The sequence below is a fragment of the Arvicanthis niloticus genome, chromosome 3, assembly GCF_011762505.2.
Source record: "Arvicanthis niloticus isolate mArvNil1 chromosome 3, mArvNil1.pat.X, whole genome shotgun sequence".
In the NCBI taxonomy this organism is placed as follows: domain Eukaryota; kingdom Metazoa; phylum Chordata; class Mammalia; order Rodentia; family Muridae; genus Arvicanthis; species Arvicanthis niloticus.
In genome coordinates this window covers 49,643,950-49,665,249 of record NC_047660.1, presented here as the reverse complement: position 1 = coordinate 49,665,249, position 21,300 = coordinate 49,643,950, and the positions used below count along the sequence as shown (strand labels likewise).

The 21,300-nt window shown below is 50.9% G+C and overlaps 1 protein-coding gene across 3 annotated transcripts in view; it reads left to right on the top strand.

Moving 5' to 3' along the window:
- Bin3 (bridging integrator 3) overlaps positions 1-21,066 on the top strand; it is a 37,433-nt gene extending 16,367 nt beyond the window's left edge. The window contains exons 2-9 of one of the 3 annotated variants that reach the window (XM_034497050.2): positions 1,630-1,678; positions 6,941-6,981; positions 7,336-7,397; positions 12,045-12,181; positions 12,710-12,750; positions 17,632-17,773; positions 17,938-18,072; positions 20,217-21,066. In XM_034497050.2, the coding sequence (XP_034352941.1) occupies positions 1,630-1,678; positions 6,941-6,981; positions 7,336-7,397; positions 12,045-12,181; positions 12,710-12,750; positions 17,632-17,773; positions 17,938-18,072; positions 20,217-20,363 (754 nt within the window). In that variant the 3' untranslated portion in view covers positions 20,364-21,066. The other 2 variants (XM_034497051.2, XM_076930788.1) reach the window with 2 other exon arrangements.
- The last annotated feature ends 234 nt before the right edge of the window (positions 21,067-21,300 follow it).

The following is a 21,300-nucleotide window of genomic DNA, read 5'->3' as shown; positions in this document are numbered from 1 at the left end:
ACTCCCCCACACTCTCGGGGTATGAATTCTTTGTAGGTGAGCAAGAGGGCCATCTCATCCCACTGGCTTCATAGTTGAAGAACTGGGTTTCAGAGAGACTGACTTTTTCAGTGAGTAGCCAAACCAAAGAGGCAGAGACTGGGTCTGCTTCCTGGTTAGAGCTCGTTCCACTACAGCTTCCTTCCGGAAACCTGAGTGATGTATGGCCCCGCACCTCAGCTGCCTCCAGAGTGTTCCTCCGCCATCAACTCCAGTCTCCAATCTTAGGGAAAGCTTTATGGGGACTGGGACAGAAAACCCAGCTCCCCTGGGCCTTTTCCTCTTTAGGTCTGAGAAAGAAGCAACAGCTTCCTCTTTCCTCCCCTTTTCAGTTTCACAGCATACCTTTTTCCATCTGATGATGACACAGCTCAAGACACTTTGTTTTGAGCCTGCCCCCAAAGGGTTAACTCTCCCAAATTATGGGGCTGGGTTAACAATAAACAGGATGTCCTCCAGAAATTAAATTTAAACCGCTGTGACTCAGGCCGGCCCATCCCCTCAACCAGATTGCTGTCTGGGGTTATTATCGGTGGTTAATTATACTGTTGGGGTTAGCACAGTGTTGGTCAGCTTGGGCCAGGTGGAGGCGGGTGCGGGGAGAACGGCTAAAGGAAAGGATGGGAGTGGAGCTTAAGGGTTGGTGATAACAGCATTGGCACATTGGTCTGTCAGAGGGGGATATTGACAGGCTGGTTTTGGGCTTCTACCAAGAGCTGGATCCTAGATTCACTTCCCACCTGGAGACAGGAAAGGTAGGGGAGACACATTACTATTTCTGTTACCACTGGGAAGAACCATGTTAAATGCTCACTCCTGGCCAACAACATGGACTAACAGGGTGCATGTTGTCAGGACCTGAAAGACATCTTCCAATTGCCTGTGTCAATTCACTCCTTCCTGAGAGCCAGAAAGGCAGGGGCAGCTGCTTGGGTCTTAGAGCAGCCTGCTAAAGTAGCTGGAAGCTGGGCTGTGGTCCCCTTCTGAGCCCTCCCCGCAAGATCATCTGTTAAGTCCAGGTTCCAGATGAGCATGGGACCTGGTAAACAGAGCTTCTTAGAAAGTTTAAGGCAGGCAGGCTTGGGCAGATTCTTTACCAAGTAAGCCACATTTAATCTCATCTGGTTTTAACTAGTCATAAATGTTCCTTACCATGTCATCTCCCCTTAGCATGCCCAGAAACCTTACAAGATACATTGTAGCCCCTATAGGGAAACTGAGTACCTCTTGTAGAGGATGGGAGATGTTGTGGGCTTCTTCAAGGATTTTTTTTAAGAATAGGGAGCCATATTTCACACTTAGTAGTTCCTCAAACAAGATTTACAGATCCTCAAGGTGTCTCCCTTCCCCCACTTTCCCCATGTGTTTAACTGAAAGATTGTTAATAGGAATGATGTTTTCAGCAGGCAGGACTGACCAAGAGCCTGCATGGCACATGATCTGTCCCAGAACCCAGTTGGATGCTATTGGATCACATGTCCTCAGACCATGAGGACCAGGGAACCAAGTGCCAATCCCCTCTGTGCGTCCACTCCTACAGCCCAGACTACCCCATGTCTCACAGTGTTTCTCTGTCTCTTCCTCTTACAGGATTCCATTTAAGATTGGGCAGCCCAAGAAACAGATTGTTTCCAAAACAGTGAGTAAGCAACCTAGTTCTTATGCCCTGAGACTCAGCTGTGCCTCATATGAACTGTACATGGAACCTCGCTCAGCCTTCTGGTCTTCTCTCTCAAAACTGGAGATTGAACCAGGGCTTTGTGCATACTAGACAGTGAGCTACCTTCCCAGGGAAAAACCTGAGCATTGACAGTGTACATTTGAGAGCTGGAAGGTCAGAACCATAACCTGAGTTTCCCAGTGCCTCCTGTCCTGGGTCCTGTTGGTCACTTCCCCAACTTTGGATAGCTGTAGGTCTTCTCCATTCAAGCAGTCCTCTCCTGGGAGAGCTCTGAGGCACATGCATAGACATACTTCCCCTTGCACACATACCCCACAACAGTGCCAAAGGCCTTTCTTTCTGGCCACCTCAACGACATAAAAGACCAGACAGGTTCTCCAGGTGGCCCACTTCTGTTTGTTTACTCAGACAGGTGAGTCTCTGCCATGATCCAGTCACTCTGTGCAATGGTAACACCTTTGAGCCCAAGATATGTATTCCTGTTTTATGTCTGAAGTGAAGAGCCACAGATCCCAGAATGTTAGAGCTAGAAGCCCATGGACCTTTTCTGGTCTCACCATCTGGTTTTTCTGTAGCGTGGTGGAGACATTGTTAGACCTGACAGTCCTCTCCTGGAGAGCTGGAGTCAGCACTTGCTTTGTGGCCTTACTCACTCCGCCATCTTGGCTTTGTGCTGCTCCCACTCTGCAGCTCTGTCTGTCCAGAGTAACCTCCTCAGCTCCTCACACACAAACGAGGCTTTGAGTTTTAACAGGAGTGATCCTACATGTAAAGACCAAACTCCATGGTGGCAGCTCAAGTTCCAACACTGTCCATGCAGTAGAGGCCCCATGACCATCCTCTGAGGTCCTTGTCTCCCCCTTCTCTCCTTGGCTCAGCCGCCAGAGCTAGAGGGAAGATCCTGTTTTGGCTTGGCAGAAAGTTCAGCACATCTGACCAATGTCTCCATCTTCAGGAAGTCCAAAGTTAGGTCACAGGAAAAAAGCTGGGCTCGACTTAAAAGAGTCGCCCTCGGCCTCATGCAATGGCAGGTTGTAACAGACTCAGTGTCGCCTCCACAGCTGACCATCTGTGGAGCTTCTCTGCTAAGACCCAGAAAGTCTGGGTCTACAAATGCCGGGCTCCAAGAAGTGGGTGGGTGTGGCTCTAAGCCTCCAGAGAGTAATCTCAGCAGATCCAAAAGAAAAGTGGTTTTGAAAAGGGTCTTTTTCCCTCTTTGTTCACAACCACAAACAAGAAGACAGAAATCCCTCCCTCCACCATGACTTTCATCTTCCATCGATGGGGCTTTGATCCCACAGAGCAGGATGGGCTACAATGCACTTTCCAGCTCCTTGCCAGAGTCTGTTGGTGGAAAGGTCTTGCTTCCTGGGGGTATTTTTTAGAGAAGGAGTTATTTATTTTGGCTTATGGTTCCAGGGGTCTCAAACCATCATGGGATCCTAAACCCTTTACTTTGAGGAATAGCAAAGATTTCCAGGGATGATCAAATCTCTCCACACCTCCACCCTGCCCCATAGCTTCCCCTGTCCCCTCCCTACACCTGTCTAAGTCTTTGCTGGGGACTTGTCATCCTTTAATCTGTGGTGTCCCTTCCCCTCAAATTGAGCAAGTATCCAGTAGTTGTTTAGGAGCCAGGTAAGAGACTGACTTCCTGAACTCCTGCCTGGCTCTGCCTATGTTCTCTGAGACTTTGGGCACATACTTTAGCCTCTTTGAGCCTTAGTTGTCCCATTTGTAAGGTAAAGCCTAGTACCTATGTCACACACAGGAAGAGTCTCACACCAACCAGGTCATATCAGGCACTTAGTCCAGTGTCTGCTCTATATAAGAAGTCCTCATTGACAGCTGGTTTGGCTTCCCCCAAAGCCATCAAGAAGTCAGCCTGTCCCAGCAGCTCCATCTCCCAGTTCATTGGAGTTGTAGGCTAGGCCTTTGATCTTTCACCAGCCTTCAAAGCTGAATGGTGGCTTAGAATGGAGCTTTTGTCTGCTCAGCCTGTTCCCTTCAGTTCCCTGCGGGGTGTAAGCATAGGTAGCAGGACTCTGCCTTTTCCTGATGGGTTCCTGCTCACCTCTCCACCCCTAACACAGGCCTGGGCTATGCAGATGTCTCCAGATCTCTGGCAGCTGTCCCTGGACACTGCTGACACACTCTGGGATAGGAACAGATGTGGTCGCCCAGGTTATTGGAAGTCATGGCAGCCCTGTCATGGGAAGAAGTGTTCATGTTATGTTGATGGATTTTCAGGAGGTTTTTGGCTCAGGGTGCCCAGCTTCCAGCCACAAAGAAAACGTTGTCCTTGTTCTCACTGCTTGCCTGTGCTCAGGTTACCAACATGCATTCCGTGACTATTGAGCCTGTGTCAGGAATGGCATGTTCTCTGCATGGGCTGACCATTGGCACTGAGACCAGGACCACAGCATCCACCTCCTGATCTGACTTTTATCAGTTCCCTCTAGAGCATCTTAGCATGGTGAGAGAACACAGACATAGACATAGAAACACACATCATATCACATACAGACACATGTACACACACACCACACACACATACACACACACACATATACATATACCACATGCACCTACTTCTATATCACGCACACACATATATACAGGCACACACATAACATACACACTCACCACACATGTGTATACACATACTACACATATACCACACACATATATACATATACCACATGCACCTACTTATATAACACACACACACATACACACACACATCAAACACCCTGTAGCTTGGAGCTCTTGGAGACATGGTTTCCCATGCCCTCCAAGCATGGGTTCCCTAGTTTTTGTGTACATAGGAAAACACAAGCCTAGGTTCCTAACTATTAGGCTCCTTACAAAACCAGGGCAAAGACAAGAAGCCACATTGAGCCTCTCCAACAGAAGTAAATGTCAGACGTTGGCCTCTTCTTAGTCCTGGAGCATACTGAAGGGGAGGTGCAGTCCACCCTTGCAGGGTGGCTCTCAGAATGCCTTCTCTGCCTCAGTTTGACCTGACACACCTTAGTCCTGGCATCAGAGCCCCAGCCCTGCCTGCAGCCTTCTTTTCCCCTTTACCAGGAATTTAGGTTTGGAAGGAACTTAGCTTGTTCACTCACTTGGCAAAGGCCGAGCTCATTCTGGGCAGGCTGGCCTAGGCATTGTCCTTGCACCCTGGCCCAGGAGAATGTAAGGAGCTTCATCTGGGGCTTGATTCTCCCCATGCTGCCTCCAGCACCTGGCCCAACCCAGTCCCCTGACAGTGCGTGCACATGTGTTTACACTTGCATTGTTGACTGGCCTCCAGTTGCCTTTTGGCAAAGGCATCAAGCATTCAGAAATGTTCAGATCTTTTCCACTTGGCCCTTTCCCTCAGAAGACATGTACCTTGGAATGTGCCTTCAATGTGTCTCTTTATTCTATCAGCCATAATCTGAGGGCCTGGAATTCTGGTCCTACCCCCAAGTGGCTCTGTGTTTTGGGGAGAAAGATGTGGGACCCTTGACCATGGCTCCTGGAAGCAGGGGAGCCTTGAGTGGCATCAAGCAGGAGCATATGCCCACCCCAGCATGAGACTGTAAGCTTCTCCACCCCCAGAACAACTCTACCTGGCTGGGAGCTCGACGGCCCCTCTGTACAAGTTCAAGCAGTCCCCAGCCAGGCAGACCAGGTGCTCTCTGACATCCCACACACATCAGCACACCAGGCATTGCAAAAGAGAAGGCTGGGAGCCAAAGGCAGCAGCACAGGAGCTCAGCCCCACCACCCCAGAAGAGCAAGCAACATAGGTGTGTCTCCAGGAGAGTTTATTTGGGCCAAGAAATACTTAGTTTTCATTTTGTTCTTTTGGAAATAAATGCTAATATGAAGAAAAATAGGACACTCAGAAGCCACCGCTCTGGGTTATGAAGGCCACAGCACAGGGCTACTGCCTAGCCTGAGGTTCCATACTTAACCACAGGGCCGCTCTTTGGTTTCCCGAACAGTTCTGGCTGCTGCTCTTTGCGTCCCTGTGTGCATCTCCAGGCTGCTGTCTCCCTACAGTACCCAGCAAGCAGGAAAAGAAGGTGGATGCACACTCCGTAATCACCACTGTGGGCTGGGTGCCTGCCATTGTTCCCTTAAGCAGTAACCGAGGCCAGCGCAGTGGCCAAGGGAGATCACTCTGCCCACAGATACTGGAAGCTCGCCTCTGGCTGCCTCTGTTCACTCCTCTGACTGCCCTCCTGCACCACAGGAGGACCACAGTCCTGCTGGAGGACTAAGTAGGCGAGTCCAACCTTTTGAAGATGGCACTGTCATCTTCAGCGTTTACTTTCAAGACCCACACAATTAAGTTACTGCTTCCCCCCTAAAAAGTGCAGGCCAATATGATGGATTGGTGGGTGAGAGCGCTTACTGTGCAGGCTTGACAACCTCTGCTCCCCAAACCCAGAGCCGAATTCCGGAAGATTGTCCTCTGCCTTCCATGGCTTGCATGTCCTTGCATATACATCATAAACACAATAATGATAGTAATAATAAATTAATTTTTACCTACAGAAATATTTCATGATTTCATAAGCTTACAATTTTGTGTTGAGCTATATTCGTAGCTATCCTTGCATGCAGGCCACAAGCTGAACAGCCCTGGAAGTGTGCACCTTAAAGGCTCAGGTGCGGGGACCCTTCATTCTAAAGCAAGCTCCCACCTGCTGTTCCACGCGGGATCTTTTTTGATGTACCCCAGACCCCACAGCACATGAATAGGGCCTGTGAGGAGGCTACGGCTGAGAAGGGAAGTCACTTGCTCAGGGCTCACAGTATGGCAGAACCCACCTACTTGAGACCTGCCTCTTCCTTGGTGCCCAGCTGACTCCTAGGTGGGGGGGTCCAGTCCTGTCAGATCACCTTGGCTGCCACCAGAGTTGGGATGAGCAAGGGCATTAACCAGTGCCTCATTCTGGGATGACAGAGCCGAGGCACAGTCGCTGAGACTTGCCAAGTTGCCTGGTTGGCCCCTCTGGAGGGAGAGGCCTTCTCCCTGAGTCAAACACTTGATTAGTTGGGAACACAGGGACACTGTTGTTAATGATGTGCTGGAGCGTGTAGGGACCGGACAGCGCTGTTGCTGCAGGCTGGGGGAGGGTGTGGAGCAAGTTTCAGTAAGCGGGGAGGTTTTTCCACCATGTTGTCACTGCTCCACTGACTGAGCTATCGCTTGCCTTACAGGTGGAGAGAGACTTTGAAAGGGAGTATGGAAAACTGCAGCAGTGAGTGTCAAGCTCCAGGAGGGGGAGATGGGAGATAGCTGGGGCGCTTGCTTCTTGCCAGGTCTCAGTCCCTGCCCTGCCTCCTCCTGGCCAACTCAGGCTCAGCCAGGGAGCCTTTCCTGTGCCCTTGGTCCATTTACAGTTAGGAACCGAAGACAGCTCTAACAGGTGACTGGCCATTACTGCACAGTCTCTGGGTGATCAGCCTTCTGCAGAGCCTGAGGTGGCACAGAGGTCTCTGGCAGGTGTTGCACAGAGAGGGGCTTTCCTCCCTACTGGGCTTCCCTGAGGCAGAGAAGAGACGAGGAGGTTTGGGTGCTGGAGGGTAAGTGTCCATCTCCCCCTCGCTTTCAGGCTGGAAGAGCAGACTAAGCGCTTGCAAAAGGACATGAAGAAAAGCACTGATGCCGACCTGGGTGAGTAGCCTCCCCATGCCCATCACAGCTGCAGGAGGTGTGCCCGCCCTGTTTCTCAGACCCTCAAGGGCTAACTCAGAAGTCACTGTGCTCAGAAAACACCAAGCCCTGTCCCTAAGAGGAAGCCTGGATCATTTCTCTCTGATCAGATCACTACCTCCCACAGGGTCCTGCCACTCTCCAGCTTTGTTGGGCAGGAAAACAGATGCTCCCAGGTTCCTGTCAGGATAGTACTGCAGCCAGCAGAAGCCTCTATTGCAAGGGCCTTTTCTGCCTCAGGGTCAGGGCCAGAGAAGAAAATACAGCATGGCCTTCCGGGCAGAAGTCGGCAACATGGCCTTACCATGGCAACAGCAGCCGAAGGGGCTATGCAGCTGAGCAGGAGAGTGAGCTAAAGTAGAGCCAGGAAAACTTCAGGATCATTCTGTCAGTACTGAGGTCACAGTGGTGAGGAGCCGGCAGGTGCTAGCAGACAGCCAGGACTAGGGAGGGCTCTTGGCTGAAGAGATTTGTTCAGGAAGAATTAGGCCCAGGGGCCCAGTGATGAGGCAGCACAGGTCAGGGAGCTCTAAGAGGCCATGTCACTGAGTGACAGAGAACATTCCCATATTGTCCCCACCCTGTACTGCCCTAACAGTCTCTAAGCCAACACTGCCCTTAACCTCTCTGTGCTGTGTCTAAAATGTACCCACATTTATTGGTCCACAGCCCTGTGGCTTTCTGTGATGGTAAAGTTGTGTGTTGGTGTAAAACCCCTGAGAACAGCATAGTCGTCAGCACACTTGTATTAAGAGCAGCCGTACTACACCAACATCCACAGTACAAGTAGCCACACCAAGGCTCCTGCCAAATGGACCTCGACAGCTTCTCTATGAATTCCAGAGAGAGGGATGTATCTACATGCCACTGTATATATAATAGGGACTCGAGAGAGACAGGTTTGACCAGGGCGAACCGCCATCTCTCATTTGACAGATGCTGGTTGAGAAGCAACTTGTTCCAGGCACACATTTCAGTGCTGGGGACTCAGTAGTCAGTCAAGACAGGAGCTTCCATCCTAGGAGAGAGGGCATGGAAGAAATGAGTCCATATGTATTGTAGCGCCCTGCAAAGGCCAGTGCAATGAAGGAACATAAAGGGATGGAGAGGAACGGAGTGCTGCTTTAAGTGGGGTGACCAGGGAGGCCTCTATGTAGATGTGTCTGGAGGACATTTCAGCAAAGGCCCTGGGGCAGAATTTGGCCCTACCCCAGTGGCTGTGTTCACTGGCCCGAAGGCAGAAGTAGGCTTGAGGGCCCCTCTTTGGTTTCTTTAGCCACTCCACATAGTGGTGTCTGTGGTGGCCACAATGCTTGTATAGCCTCAGAGGAATCCCATCTCCTGCATGTGTTCTGAATTCATGTTCTGATGGCAGAGCATGTGAAATGTCCATCTATAAAAGGAGGGACTTGCTTTGTCAGTCACCTGTCTTAGGGCAGAAGGTTTTTTTGGTTTTGTTTTTAAACCTCTTTTTTTTTTCTTTATTTTGTAAATTATGCATGTGTTCATGTGGGTATATATGCACATGCGTGCAGGTACCTATGGAGGCCAGAAAAAAAGCATCAGATCCCCTGGAATTGGAGTTATAGGCAATTGTGGGCCATTTTATATGGATGCTGGGAACTACACTTGACTCCTCTTGAAGAGCAGCAAGTGTTCTTAACCACTGAGCCATCTTTCCAGCCCACCTGTCCATGCCTTGCTGTTTTCCTGGTTACTCTAAGCTAGAAAGCAGCCAAGGGAGTCTTCACTGCAGGAAGCAGGCCCATCTCATTGTCTGACCAGCTGCCCCAGAGTAGAATCCCAGTTCGGGTAGTGCCATGGTATCCAGATGCCATCTGAAAGGTCATAGGCTGATGGGCAGCACAGGGTCAGTTGGGAGTCTATTATGCTTCCACTTACCATGCAGTGAAAAGGGCCCAAGACTTGGAGTTGCCCCATTTTTATCAGGTACTAGTATATGACTGGTTAATTGCACCTTTATTCCTTCCGTGGACACTTTGAACAGCTTCTGATCAGAAAGAGAAATGCCTTCCCAGGAAGCAGCTGCTGCCAAAGGCCTAATGGAACCAGTGTTCAGAAAGCCATCCCCCATGTCTATGCCACTGAGCTTCCCTGCTAAACCCAAGGATATGGGATAGTCTGAACATAACTTCCACCTCACTTCTGGCCCCTCCTGTCTGCAGAGTAGGCATGTTCTGAGCCTAGGGTCAGGCTTGAGAACTGATCTGTTAAATGACTTTTGGGTCTGACTTACATGGAAGGCCTTTGCCTCGCTCCCTACTGCCTTTCATCAGGGGAGTCACCAGGATCTGCTCTCCAGATAGCTGTGATATCAAAGTGGAAATGGAGTACAGGATTTTGTTTCAAGAGAGAGACGTCAGAACCATGTAGACTAAGGAGTTCATGAGGCAAGCACCTTGGCTGAAGAAAGTCTGTTGTCCAGCAGTAGAATTGGGGCCAAGAGGTGACTGTTGAAAGCTAGGACCAATGAGTCCAGAGCAAGGAGCAGAGCACCCTTCTGAAGGGCAGCTTCCTCTAGCACACATTCAGGGTCTGGCTCATGGGTGACAGCAGGGTCGCTAGAAGACTAGTCATAGCATGGGATACCAGGCCTGACTTTAGCATTCTGAGGTCTAGAACAAGGCCCAGAATGTCTGTGACACATTGTGACACCAGTATAGTAGGACTAGAAGCTTGCTGAGAGCCACTGACCCAACGGTTGAGGAAAATAAACTATGCCTTTTCTGACCTCAGGTTCTCCCAGGTTCCCAGGACAGGCCCTATAAAATCCTCTCTGGTGCTCTGAAAACAGGATCGTCCATTTTGTAAAATGATTAGACTTTGGGAATTTTCAGAGTGCAGTCTCTGAAGGCCTTGGGGCTTCATCTGGAAGCTGTATTGAGAACCTCAGAAACACAAGGGGAGGTCCAAGATCCTTAGTTTCCCCAAGTCTGAAAGACTGCCTGTTCCAGGTGATAGGTCATGTGGGCCATGGACTCACTACGCAGTTCCTGCAGTGATAAGGCTCTGGGCTGCTGCTAGGGTCCAGGATAGTGTGCTGCATTGTACTTCAGACCTGGCTGTTCCCAGGGAAGTGGCCCAAGCAAGTGCAGCACCTTGATTTCGTGTGGTTTCAGCAGGAAGAGGCCCAAGAATGTGAGTGTTACGCAGAAAAGGACAGGTAGGAAGAAAGCCTTCCTCGAGCCAGTAACTGTTAAGGTTTTGGTTTGGTTTTTTGATTGTTTTGGTTTGTTTTTTCTTTTTTCTTTTTTTCTTTTTTCTCTCTTTAAATACTGGGAAAAGGATAATAATAGAAGATATCTTCAGACATGTTTGCAGTTCTGTGCAGACTTTTATATTCTTTTGACTATGTTGTTTGTAATCATTTCAGAATTATTTCTTTGAACATTTTTGACAAGTTTACTTTTCTGGTCCCCTCACACAATAGGCTTTCTTTGCTTGGTAACTGCAACCCCCTACCATGATGGAGACCTCTAGCAGGGAACTTCTCCTCTCCCACAAGGCTCTTCTCCGGGAGCTGGCATTGGGCATGGGCTATCTGTTCCACTCATGGGATGGCAAGGATGACCCCACCTGTAATCAGCTGGAGATGGGTCTCCCTGGATCCATTCTAAGACACTTTTTCAATTTAGTGTCCTTGCAACCACAGCTCTGTCACACTTGCTAATATGGTGGTTTGATGGTCAGCATTTTTTTCTTTCTCAGTGGTTTATACAGTAACAGTGTGCCTTAAAATCAATACCATCTTAAATGCTGTGACACTCAAGTAATAATCAACAAAATAAATCCCAGCCAAGTGTGGCAGTGCATGCCTGTAATGCCACCACTGAGGAGGCTGAGACAGAAGATCACTGCAGACTAGAGGCCCATCTGGGCTACATAGCAAGGCCAGCCTGGACTACACAGTGCCCAGTGGTGTTTAAAACAACAACAGCAAAAACATCTGCCGTCTACTGCTTCTCAGTCTTTCCGGCGAAGATCATGTGCAGAACTTGTCTTCTGCTGATGGTCAGCCACATGTGTGCAGAAACTGGTGTGTGCCATGTTTGCCCAGGTCCTTATACTCAGCCAGATGTGTGCAGAAACTGGTGTATGCCGTGTTTGGCCAGGTCCTTCTCTAGGCCCTCTGCCTACTCTTCCGTGTGCAATTATGGAATGCTAAAAATGAGCCCCAGATCAAGAACCTCAAGGCTCCCACTGGGTCTTCATCCTCCTTGGTGCTGCCTGTGACTTCCAGATAGCCACAGCACCTCGAGTATTCACCCTCTGTCCAGGTGTGATAAGTGGGCCAGCCCTAGTGTACCTTAGAGTCCCCATTGGGAGTTAGCATCTTTGGAGCAGAAATGTGTCATACAGCTTACCATCCTCCTGGTCCTAGAACAACTTAGGAGCTTTGCTATCCAGCGGTACAGTACTGCATGCATAGGAGCTGTGGGAAACACTGAGGACCATGTCATGTGGCTTTTTGGAACCTCGTTCTGGTGGCTATAGCACAGGCAGAGGTACTGAGGTCAAGGAGTAACACTACGGAGACCTTCAACTCTGTCCCTCTGGGAGCTCACAGAGCTTTTAACTTCTTAACAGCCATGTCCAAATCTGCTGTGAAGATATCTCAGGACCTACTCTCCAACCCACTGTGTGAGCAGGACCAGGACTTTCTGCGCATGGTGACAGCTCTAGACACAGCCATGAAGCGGATGGATGCCTTCAACCAGGAGAAGGTGACCAGGTCTTGCTGCCAGTGGGCTATGCTCCTCCCCCCTTCCCCCTTGGACCTAGCTAGATGCAATGACCATAGGTTGAAAGTGGTACTGGTCTTCAGCCTTCTAAAGCGTGATAGCCTCAAGCTCAGCAATTCCCAAACCAGGCTGGTCAGATGCCTATGTCTCCTGTGCTTACAGCAGCTATGCTTTGCAGGGCAGCCCTGCCCACCCATCCATCCTTCCACACTGAGCAGGCCATTACAAACCTTTGCCAGTATAACTGATAGGAAATGTGTTAACCTGAAACCAGACCCAGCCCTAGGTGTGGCCCTCAGGATCCCTGGGTAGCCTCTGGGTGGCTTCCTCTGGCAGCAGAATATGGATACTATACCGCCTGTCCCACTCCATCCCCTCTTGCCCAACTCTCGGGACAGCTAGCCACTTGTAAACCAAGGAGCAAGTCTAGCAGTGTGGCCTCTGAGGAACCTGGGACCTCCTCTTCTAGAAAGAGTCTGAATCTGTATTTTTTTTTTTTTTTTTTTTCAGGTGAACCAGATCCAAAAGACAGTGATTGAACCTCTGAAAAAGTGAGTAAGATCATCTGAGGAAATAGGCCTCAAGGTACTTGTGGGGACAGCAGATCAGCTAGCCACTTGGAAACCAAGGAGCATGTCTAGCAGTGTGGCCACAGCTTCCCATGACAAGAAACCACAGGGACACCAGCCATACAGCCTGTCCCATGGTTGAGGCTCCGGGTTGTTCCAGGGTACCAGCACTGCCTAGTCACAGTCCAGGGGCAATGAACTGCTCATTTCTATGGTGCCAGACACTGCCCTGGTGGTCGTCTGGCCCCTTCCCCTTTTGCCTCTGGTTGGGCCCCGGGAGGCCCAGTGCTGGCTGATTTCAGCTTGTAGAGATTCTGGCCAGCACTCAGCAGACATGAGCAAGGCCTTTCATCTCACAGCCGGCCTGGGATGCAGCTGCCTGCAGCACTTTGTGTTGGAAACATGGGGGTGGCCGCACATGGGGAAAGGCACAGCAGCAGCAGCAGCCGCATCCTGCTTGGGAAGGCCCCTCATTCATGACCTGTGAGAGCAAGGAATTCTGTAAGACTCATGTTTCGGTCCTGCAGGCCCTGGTCAAGGATCAGACAGGTTTGTCCTGTGGATCCCCAGGGGAGGAGGCTGGCCCAAGCCTTGCCTTGAAGCTCTTGAGTGTTTCCTCTCTCCTGGCCTCTCCCAGCCTGCTCTGACCTGGAAAGGCTCCCGCTCTGCGCCAGCAGCTGCACTTCATTACCTCTTCCGTGGTGGTCCCTGGCAGCTGCCTTGCCAGGGCTGGGCAGTGAGCCTCCGCTGCATTATCATCAGGCCGAGATCAAGCTGGAGGGAGATGAAGAAAGCAGTTTTTGATCCTACAGTCTTTGGGTGGTGGGGAGTGCTGAGTTATTGCTTCTCTGTTCAGGTCCAGGGGTGGGATTAGGAAAAGCCCTCCTGGCTTACTCAGTGCTCGTCCCCAACACTGGCTACTCAGAGTACCTGCAACTGCCATGAGGCCAGGCCTTCCCCATGCCCACCACCCCAGCCTCGTCAGCCTGGGCTCTCACACCTCTGCCTCTTGGTCAGAGTTCATCTCCAAACCAGGGACCCTACATGGGGGACCTGACTGCAGAGGAGCTGTTCATGTGGTCTGGTCTCAGAGCTGGATGGAAGGGTCTCAGAGGGAAGTGCCTCTGTACACAGAACTCTGGTGTGCCTGAGATGTAGGGGCCCAGAGGCAGCCACAGGCACCCAGAGTTGGCAGAATATGGCAGGACTGCCAGCTCAGAGAACTAGGGGGTTGACTACCTTCTCGATTTCACAACCAACGAGGCGGCATTGAAATCGGATCCCTGGCTTCTTCAGCCAAGTAGAGAGAAACCCCGGCTGCTTCCCACCATGCCAGCGGCCCACCACCTGCCAGGAAGGTGGGGGCGTGGCAGAGGGGGCGGCCACCATCTCCGCCATGGATCCGTTGACCTCTGTATGAGCCTCAGGCCTGGCTGCCTGGCTGGCTTCTGCAACCCACAGCCAGCATACAATCCCCCATGACCACATAAACCACCACTGCCTGTTCCCTCCTCCCCACTTGCTTCCTTGTGCCAGAAGAGAAGCTCCCAGGGACCCCAGCACCGGAAACAGGAAACTGCAGCTTTCCTGTCCTCTAATGAAGATCATGGCCACTTTGTCGCCCCCAGTATCCCCCGCAAAGGGGGCTCGGTCTCTAATCCCCCAGTCCCTAGTTGTTCACATGTCGGACGGACGGGGATGCTTTCAATTTCCCTTTCCTGGTGGGTGGAAGATCCCGGCTGTGTGGGCACAGATGAGGAATGGCAGGCATTCCCCACCAGGCCGGCTGCTCCCAGCCCACCTCCCAGCCGGCCTCTTTCCCTCCCCACTCTCTCTTCACCCCACGCTTTATCTCCCTGGGGAGCAAGCTTGGTGTTCAATCCTATGCCAGGCATGAAACGGGTGCCTCCTAGGTTGGGCTCCCTAAAATGATGATCTAGACCTAGGCCCACCTCCCATCTTTGAAAACCAGTGTGAATCAGATCTAGGCACTTACAGCCTTGGAACTTGGGAAGGTGGGCTGGGTATGCATGCTGCCACATTGAGAAGGGGTGTCCCAGCCACTCATGCTGGCCTGAGTCTGTTTCCTCTGTAGAGAGTAAGCCAAGCTGATTCCTTGGTATGATAGAGTTGGTACCTAAAAGCAGGGCTACGTGAACTAAGTGTGCATGAAGCATGTGGATGTATGATTTGAGCAGGGTCAGGGAACAGAGTATGGCCCACCTCTTATATTATTTATCAAGGGACAGCTGAGACTTGCAGAGGATTGGACTTTTCCACCATGTGCCTTTGGAGAGGACGGTAGAAAATACAAGCTTTGTGCTTTAAGGAGATCTGGGCCCATGTGTCATCCTTGCCAGGAGGTCAGCAGGAACCTGGGAAAGCTCCAGACACAGAGGACCAGCCTATACCTGTCTTAACCTTCTGTACCAGCACCCCAACCCTAGCTAGTCCCATGTAGAGTAGACCCTGCTATCAGATACCTGGCAAGACCTGTCCACAGCTGAGAAGTAAGAAATAAGAAAGTGTGCAGAATTTTCCTTCCCCATCACCTTGGGATAGATAGGCACTCTTCCTGAGAGTGACATTAATAGCCCCCTCTCTGCTGAAAAGAACATGACATCTGTCCCTTGTCTCAGGGGCTCCCAGTCCCAGGTCCAAAGCTACCCAGATTCCCGTTTGTTGGTGATTCATCTACAGTTGCCTGAGCTACTAACAAAGCCCAGATCGCGATCAAATCTTAATTAGACTTAAGAATTAGTGCTGTAGGAGACAAGGTCTAAGGAAGACCTGTGAGTCCCTGAGTCAGGAGCCACTAGCAGGGGCAGTGGAGCCCGTTGCACCTGCAGAGGGTTGTGGTCTGAAATAAGTAGTGCTGTGTAGACACTGCACCCTCCCCCCCCAAGGTTGTCACCCCTGGTCTGTGACAGCCTGGGTCTCCCAGCTCTAGACTTCCACATGCACTTGTACCTCTGTGCCCTTCATGAGCTGGCCAAGTCACCATAGTATTAGTGTTCCTGGTCAGTGTGACTTGGTCTTGAAGAATACAACCCTGGAAAGGGGCCGGGACCATGGGCCAAGGCCTAAGTTCTGCTGAGACTAGCATGTATCCAGGGCTGCATGTCAACTAATATTGCACCAAGGCCATTTCACACCTGCAGAATATCCTTCACATACTGTTTTGTTCCTTGTGCTGCAGCTCTGACCCCCCAATAGGTGAATTCCAGTTGAGCAAAGGGGAGATTGTGAGACCTGGACAGGAAAATACTCCACCTCTGCCTCCTGCCTGCCTCTCGTCTTTCTCTGACCCTGGCCCTGAGACTACCCAAAAGGCTGCTCCTGACAGCAGGATCAGGCTGCTAGGGTCCTTTGTCCTCTTTGGGACAGAGAGAAGGGCAGGGTGGTAGGTTCTCAGGCTTGGGGCACCTGTTCCCTTGGCCACACACTGCCCAGCTGCCCAGGAAGGGAGAGGGGCTCCAGAGCAGCTGAATCACTGGGTGCAGCTGTCTTGACATAGGCAGTGTGGCTGGCTCCTCCTGGTGTGACCTGGTGGTGCCTGGTCCCCACATCTATTTTGCACATTTCACCTGATGCCTGGCCAAGTTTATATTCTCTCTTCTCTAGCAGGAGTATTCATTACTCCCATCTGTGTATCTCTGACTTGTTGAGGCTTTTCAGTACCAATTTTGTGATCATGTCCTATGAGAAGCAAGGGTTGGGAATTGTGCCTCCTGTAGTATGTGAGCCTACTGAAGACAACCTAAGCATCCAGATGTGAAAGGCTGGCCTCAGCCACTGACTGGCATCCCAGTGAAAAGATGTTCATTCCGACTTCTGTCTGCTTTCTTTGTCATGCTCTCTGGGCTCCGCCTAGATAAGCTGACTCTTGTGGTCCTAGGTCACCAGCTGTGTCTTCACCTGAGTGACCAGAGGTGTTGATTCTCTTGGTTGCTTGTCTATATCAGACCAGGCTGTCAGAGCTCCTGGCTGACACCATGGGCACCACATGGTATGATAGGCAAGCCCGGCACAGCACTAAGACCAACTACGTGTCCTCATGGCTTTGCAGCCAAGGGACTTGCCCCATTTTCTCACTCCCAAGAGACCTACTTGCAGAGTTACCTCCCCTCCTCCCCTCATCTGTGTCAAGAAGAACATTTACTCTTGCCTGGGCACCCCAAAAGTGTCTCTCCCCTAGGCCTGTCCAAGATAGAATGGCCTTTCATGGGGGAAAGGTGGCCCTGATAATGGTTACAGTCAAATGTCCAAACATTTCAACCTCAGCCTTCTCTGTGTGGCCAGTCATCTGAGTGGACACACCATACTCCTTTTTAGTACGTAGGGTAGGAGGGGCTAGGGCCATCTTTCTAAAATGTGATTGTTCCATTCTTTTAGTGGGAGAACTATTCCCTCTGTGCTTCCTCACAGTGTAAAGAAACCCTTAGCCAGGATCTCATCTTTTTTGTCACCTGTCAGTGGCACTGTGATGTAGTAGAAAAGGGTTGGCAAACTTGGATACTCATAGTCCTTTCCAGACCATCACTACCTAGTTGTGGCCCTGGCTTCTTCTGGGTTTGGTTTGGTTCCGTCTTTAGTATACACAGGCGGATTTCAGCCCTGCTGACCTTGTGATGAAGCTCAGGGTGTGTAGGAAGACAACAGCAGGACAAGGAGCACTGTCAGTCACTGCCTACCATCCAGGTCTACTGTCCACTGCTCCCCATATCATCCCACCTGTACAAGCCCCAAAGCCTCAGAACCTCATGGGACTGGCACATAGTAGGTGTGCCGCACATGTTTTTGAGTAAGTAGTGACATACCCCCACATGACAAGCCTGTTTCCAACCATGCTGTGCCCAACAGGTTCAGCAGCATATTCCCAAGCCTCAACATGGCAGTGAAACGGCGCGAGCAGGCCTTGCAGGACTACGGGAGGCTGCAGGCCAAGGTGGAGAAGTACGAGGAAAAGGAGAAGACTGGCCCTGTGCTGGCCAAGCTCCACCAGGTGCAGGGGAGACGGGAAGGTTGGGGGAGAAGCAACAGGGTAAACAGAACAACCATTGCCACAGGGTCCTGCGTTCAAGGCCAGCAGAACCGGGACACTAGCTATTCCCACCCACACCTCGCCCCCTTCAGTGACAGCTCTGACTCTAAGATCTTGTTCCCCAGGCCAGAGAGGAGCTAAGGCCTGTACGGGAAGACTTTGAGGCCAAGAACAAACAACTCCTGGATGAGATGCCACGGTTCTATGGCAGCCGACTTGACTATTTCCAGCCCAGCTTTGAGTCCCTGATCCGGGCACAGGTGAGACAAGGCTCTTCCCTTGGGGAATCCTCTTTGTAGGAACCCAGTTCCCATTAGATACAGCCATGCTCTGCACAGACAGCAGTGCCTCCCTGCCCCAGGCACTATCAGAATTCATGTGGTTTCCCAGTCAGCCCTGGTGCCTAGCACTGATACTGTCCTGGAATTTCTCTTGGCATCCTCCATCAGCAATCCACTCAATTCCAACCCTGTGATAGACAGAGTTCCTTTTTGTTTAACTCACATCCTCTTGAGTTCTTTCTCCCATGCTTAATTAAGCAAGCAGCAAGAGCTTAGGCGCATCTTTAGCTAAGCAGGTCTTTTGCAGAGGTAGTTGAGAGGCCAGTAGAGTGACTGCCCGTGCACCCAACAGGAGAATTCTATTAGGAGACCACAGGAGTCCTAACTTTGACTTTCCTAGGGAGAGGTCCAGAACAGGCTCTGAAATGCTGGCCACTAGATATGAAGTGCCCCCTAGTGGGAAGACTCCACTAGTGGGAAGAAGCTAGGATTGTTCTCCCCACTGGCAAGGTGGGAGAGGCAATGCTACTGCAGCCAGGAGCAGGGCTTTTCTACACAGACCTCCTCACTGATCACAGGTGCTGGCTTCTACCTCAGACTCCAACACTCACTGGCCACCAAGCTAAGGCTTCTTGTCCCCAAGTTCTGCCCGCCCTGCTTCTTGTCTTAGCTGCACCTCTGCTGCCCTCCAGTGGACACCATCATTCCTTGTTGCTTTCATAATCACAGCAGCCATGGGTAAAGCCATTTCCCAACCTTTGTTCGGAATGACACCCAAAGCCATGGAGTAGAATGCCCATCAGGAAGCCCAGGCAAGGTTTGGACTGGAGCCTGGACTTGCTAACCATCCATGTTTTCAGTCCAGTGCTCTCTAGGGAGTGAGAGAGACAACAGAAGGGGGAGGATGCTCTCCTGTTGTCCCTGCAGGTGAGGACTGCCTTCCAGCTGCTGTACCCTCTGTTTGCATGAGGCGTGGATTTACAGGGCAAGAGCTTGGCCTGCTCTCTTTTGCTGACACCTGCCTCTGCTTTCAGTGAGCTGCATATACCATCCCCACCCCCAGATCCTTAGAGGAAGCTGCAGGGTCCCCGGGCTATGGGGTGCCCTGTAACCAAGCAGCAGGGTAGCCAGAGTTGTTTACCACCTCCCCCTGTGCCAGCCTCCTCCTCACCCGGCTGCGCTGCTATTAGTCACTAGAGAAATGAGCATTCCTGGTGACTCACCAGGCACTGTGTCCCAGGCAAGGAATTGGGGGCCCCAGTACTTGGCCCAGTGCAACCTAGCTGGGAGTTCTAAAGAGACTTCCTAGGATGCTACTTCCCACTGGCCCTTGCTGTACAGCCATCCTCCCAGTCTTCATCTTCTTGTTTCTCAGACGGAAAGAGAATCCTAGAGACATCTCAAAATTGAGGTGCTTGAAGAATGTAGAACACTTTGATGAGGATGTACTGTCATGTCAGGAAGTGGAAACTGAGGCAGAAATGGCCTCTGACCTCTATGGGAAAGTCACCATCTATCAAAGTCTACCCTGGACCTGCCTCTCCCCTCTCACCCTGTCACTCACCACATCATGGGCTCTTTTAAGCATTAATGCTGTTTTTCATCCAGGCAACTTAACCTGGATGTTATAATTAGCAAAACTGGGAAGGGGTGGGATCTGGGGAGCTGATACCTCCCTTAACTGGACTTCTAGAACCAGCTCTCAAGACTTGGGGAGCCAGTGTCTGCCTTGTTCTTTCTCCATGAACAAAAGCCCCTGACTCTCCTTGCTTAGAAAAGGCAGTAAACCCCAGGCCTGCCCTTGCCCACATACTGCCCTCTGGCACCCTCAAATGCAGTCTCCCTGCCCAGTGTAGCGATTTTGGTCTTGACAAACCTTTCTCTACAGTGTATATTTCCAAAAGCCCTAGCTGTGGTTCCCCCATCCCTAGGCTGCTGATGGATAGGGTGAGATCTGAGAGGTAGTGATGAAGCAAGTGAGAGGCACACACCTCACACCCTTCAGCCAGAGCAACCCAAAGACCCAGAACCAGGCCCTATTGTGCCTCTTGGCTGCTTTGCTGAATAAGTGCTGTGTAGAACTGGAGTCTGGTTCCTGCCAACAACTCTTGCCTCCTACGCAGGTTATATACTACTCAGAAATGCATAAGATCTTTGGAGACCTGACCCAGCAGCTTGACCAGCCAGGCCACTCAGATGAGCAGCGAGAGCGGGAAAATGAGACCAAACTAAGTGAACTCCGAGCCCTCTCCATCGTGGCTGATGACTGAGGCCCTATCCCTCAGGAGTCCTCAGACTCTTTGGGACACAGATGACATCTCTATAGGCTTTGCCTCTAGCAGGCATGGATTCATGGGCCTCCCAATGGCCAGGCAGTTGGAGACAGGTGGCCACTATTCTACCTTGCCAGTTCTCTGACTTAAATATCTCCCATTTCCTTGAGCCTGCTACTAGGAGCCTCACAGGCTGCTGTTTCCCTGTGCCCAATACTGATAAGCAATGTAGAAAAACCCTGGGGCCTTTTACTTCCAGAACCGTCCAGAATGTGCTGTAGTGTCTAGCCAACAGAAGCCTTTGGAAGGGCCTGGGCTTCCTGTGGAACTTGAGGCCTTAGCTGTCTACCTAAGAGGACCTACTCTAGCCACCATCCCTTCAGGACTCTTTAGACTGTTGGGTGAGGCACAGTGCCCTGGGTAGCAGAACTCTGGTCTCTCAACCTCTATGGGCCCTTCATGCCAACACAACCAAAGCTGGTCCCCTACAGGTCCAGCAATAAGGACAAACTCCAGGTGTTTAGCTTTCACTTGAACTGGGACTTTGTCTCTAGCTGTCCACTAGAAAATGTCACATGTTGAACAGCTGCCCACAAAGCAAGGCTTCTGTCTCACCTGTATTACTGGAATTTTATTTTCACTTGTTATTGGAATTTTATTTTCAAGTAAAGTTTTCCAGTAAAACAATAGTGTACTTTAACTGACACCAAGTGGGAGCCGCCACAGCTTTGCCACAGCCCTGCCAGCTTGGCAGAGGGCCTTCACACAACTTGTGGCACTCACTGCCTGCCTGCCTGCCTTTTAGAGAGAACTGAGGACTGGCAAACAGGGAGGGCACAGGAAGCCTGAAGAGAGCTACAGGACACACGCTTGGTTTGTTTTTCACTTTGGTTTATTTAAAAAACAAAAAGCCAAAAAAAAAAAAAAATTACCA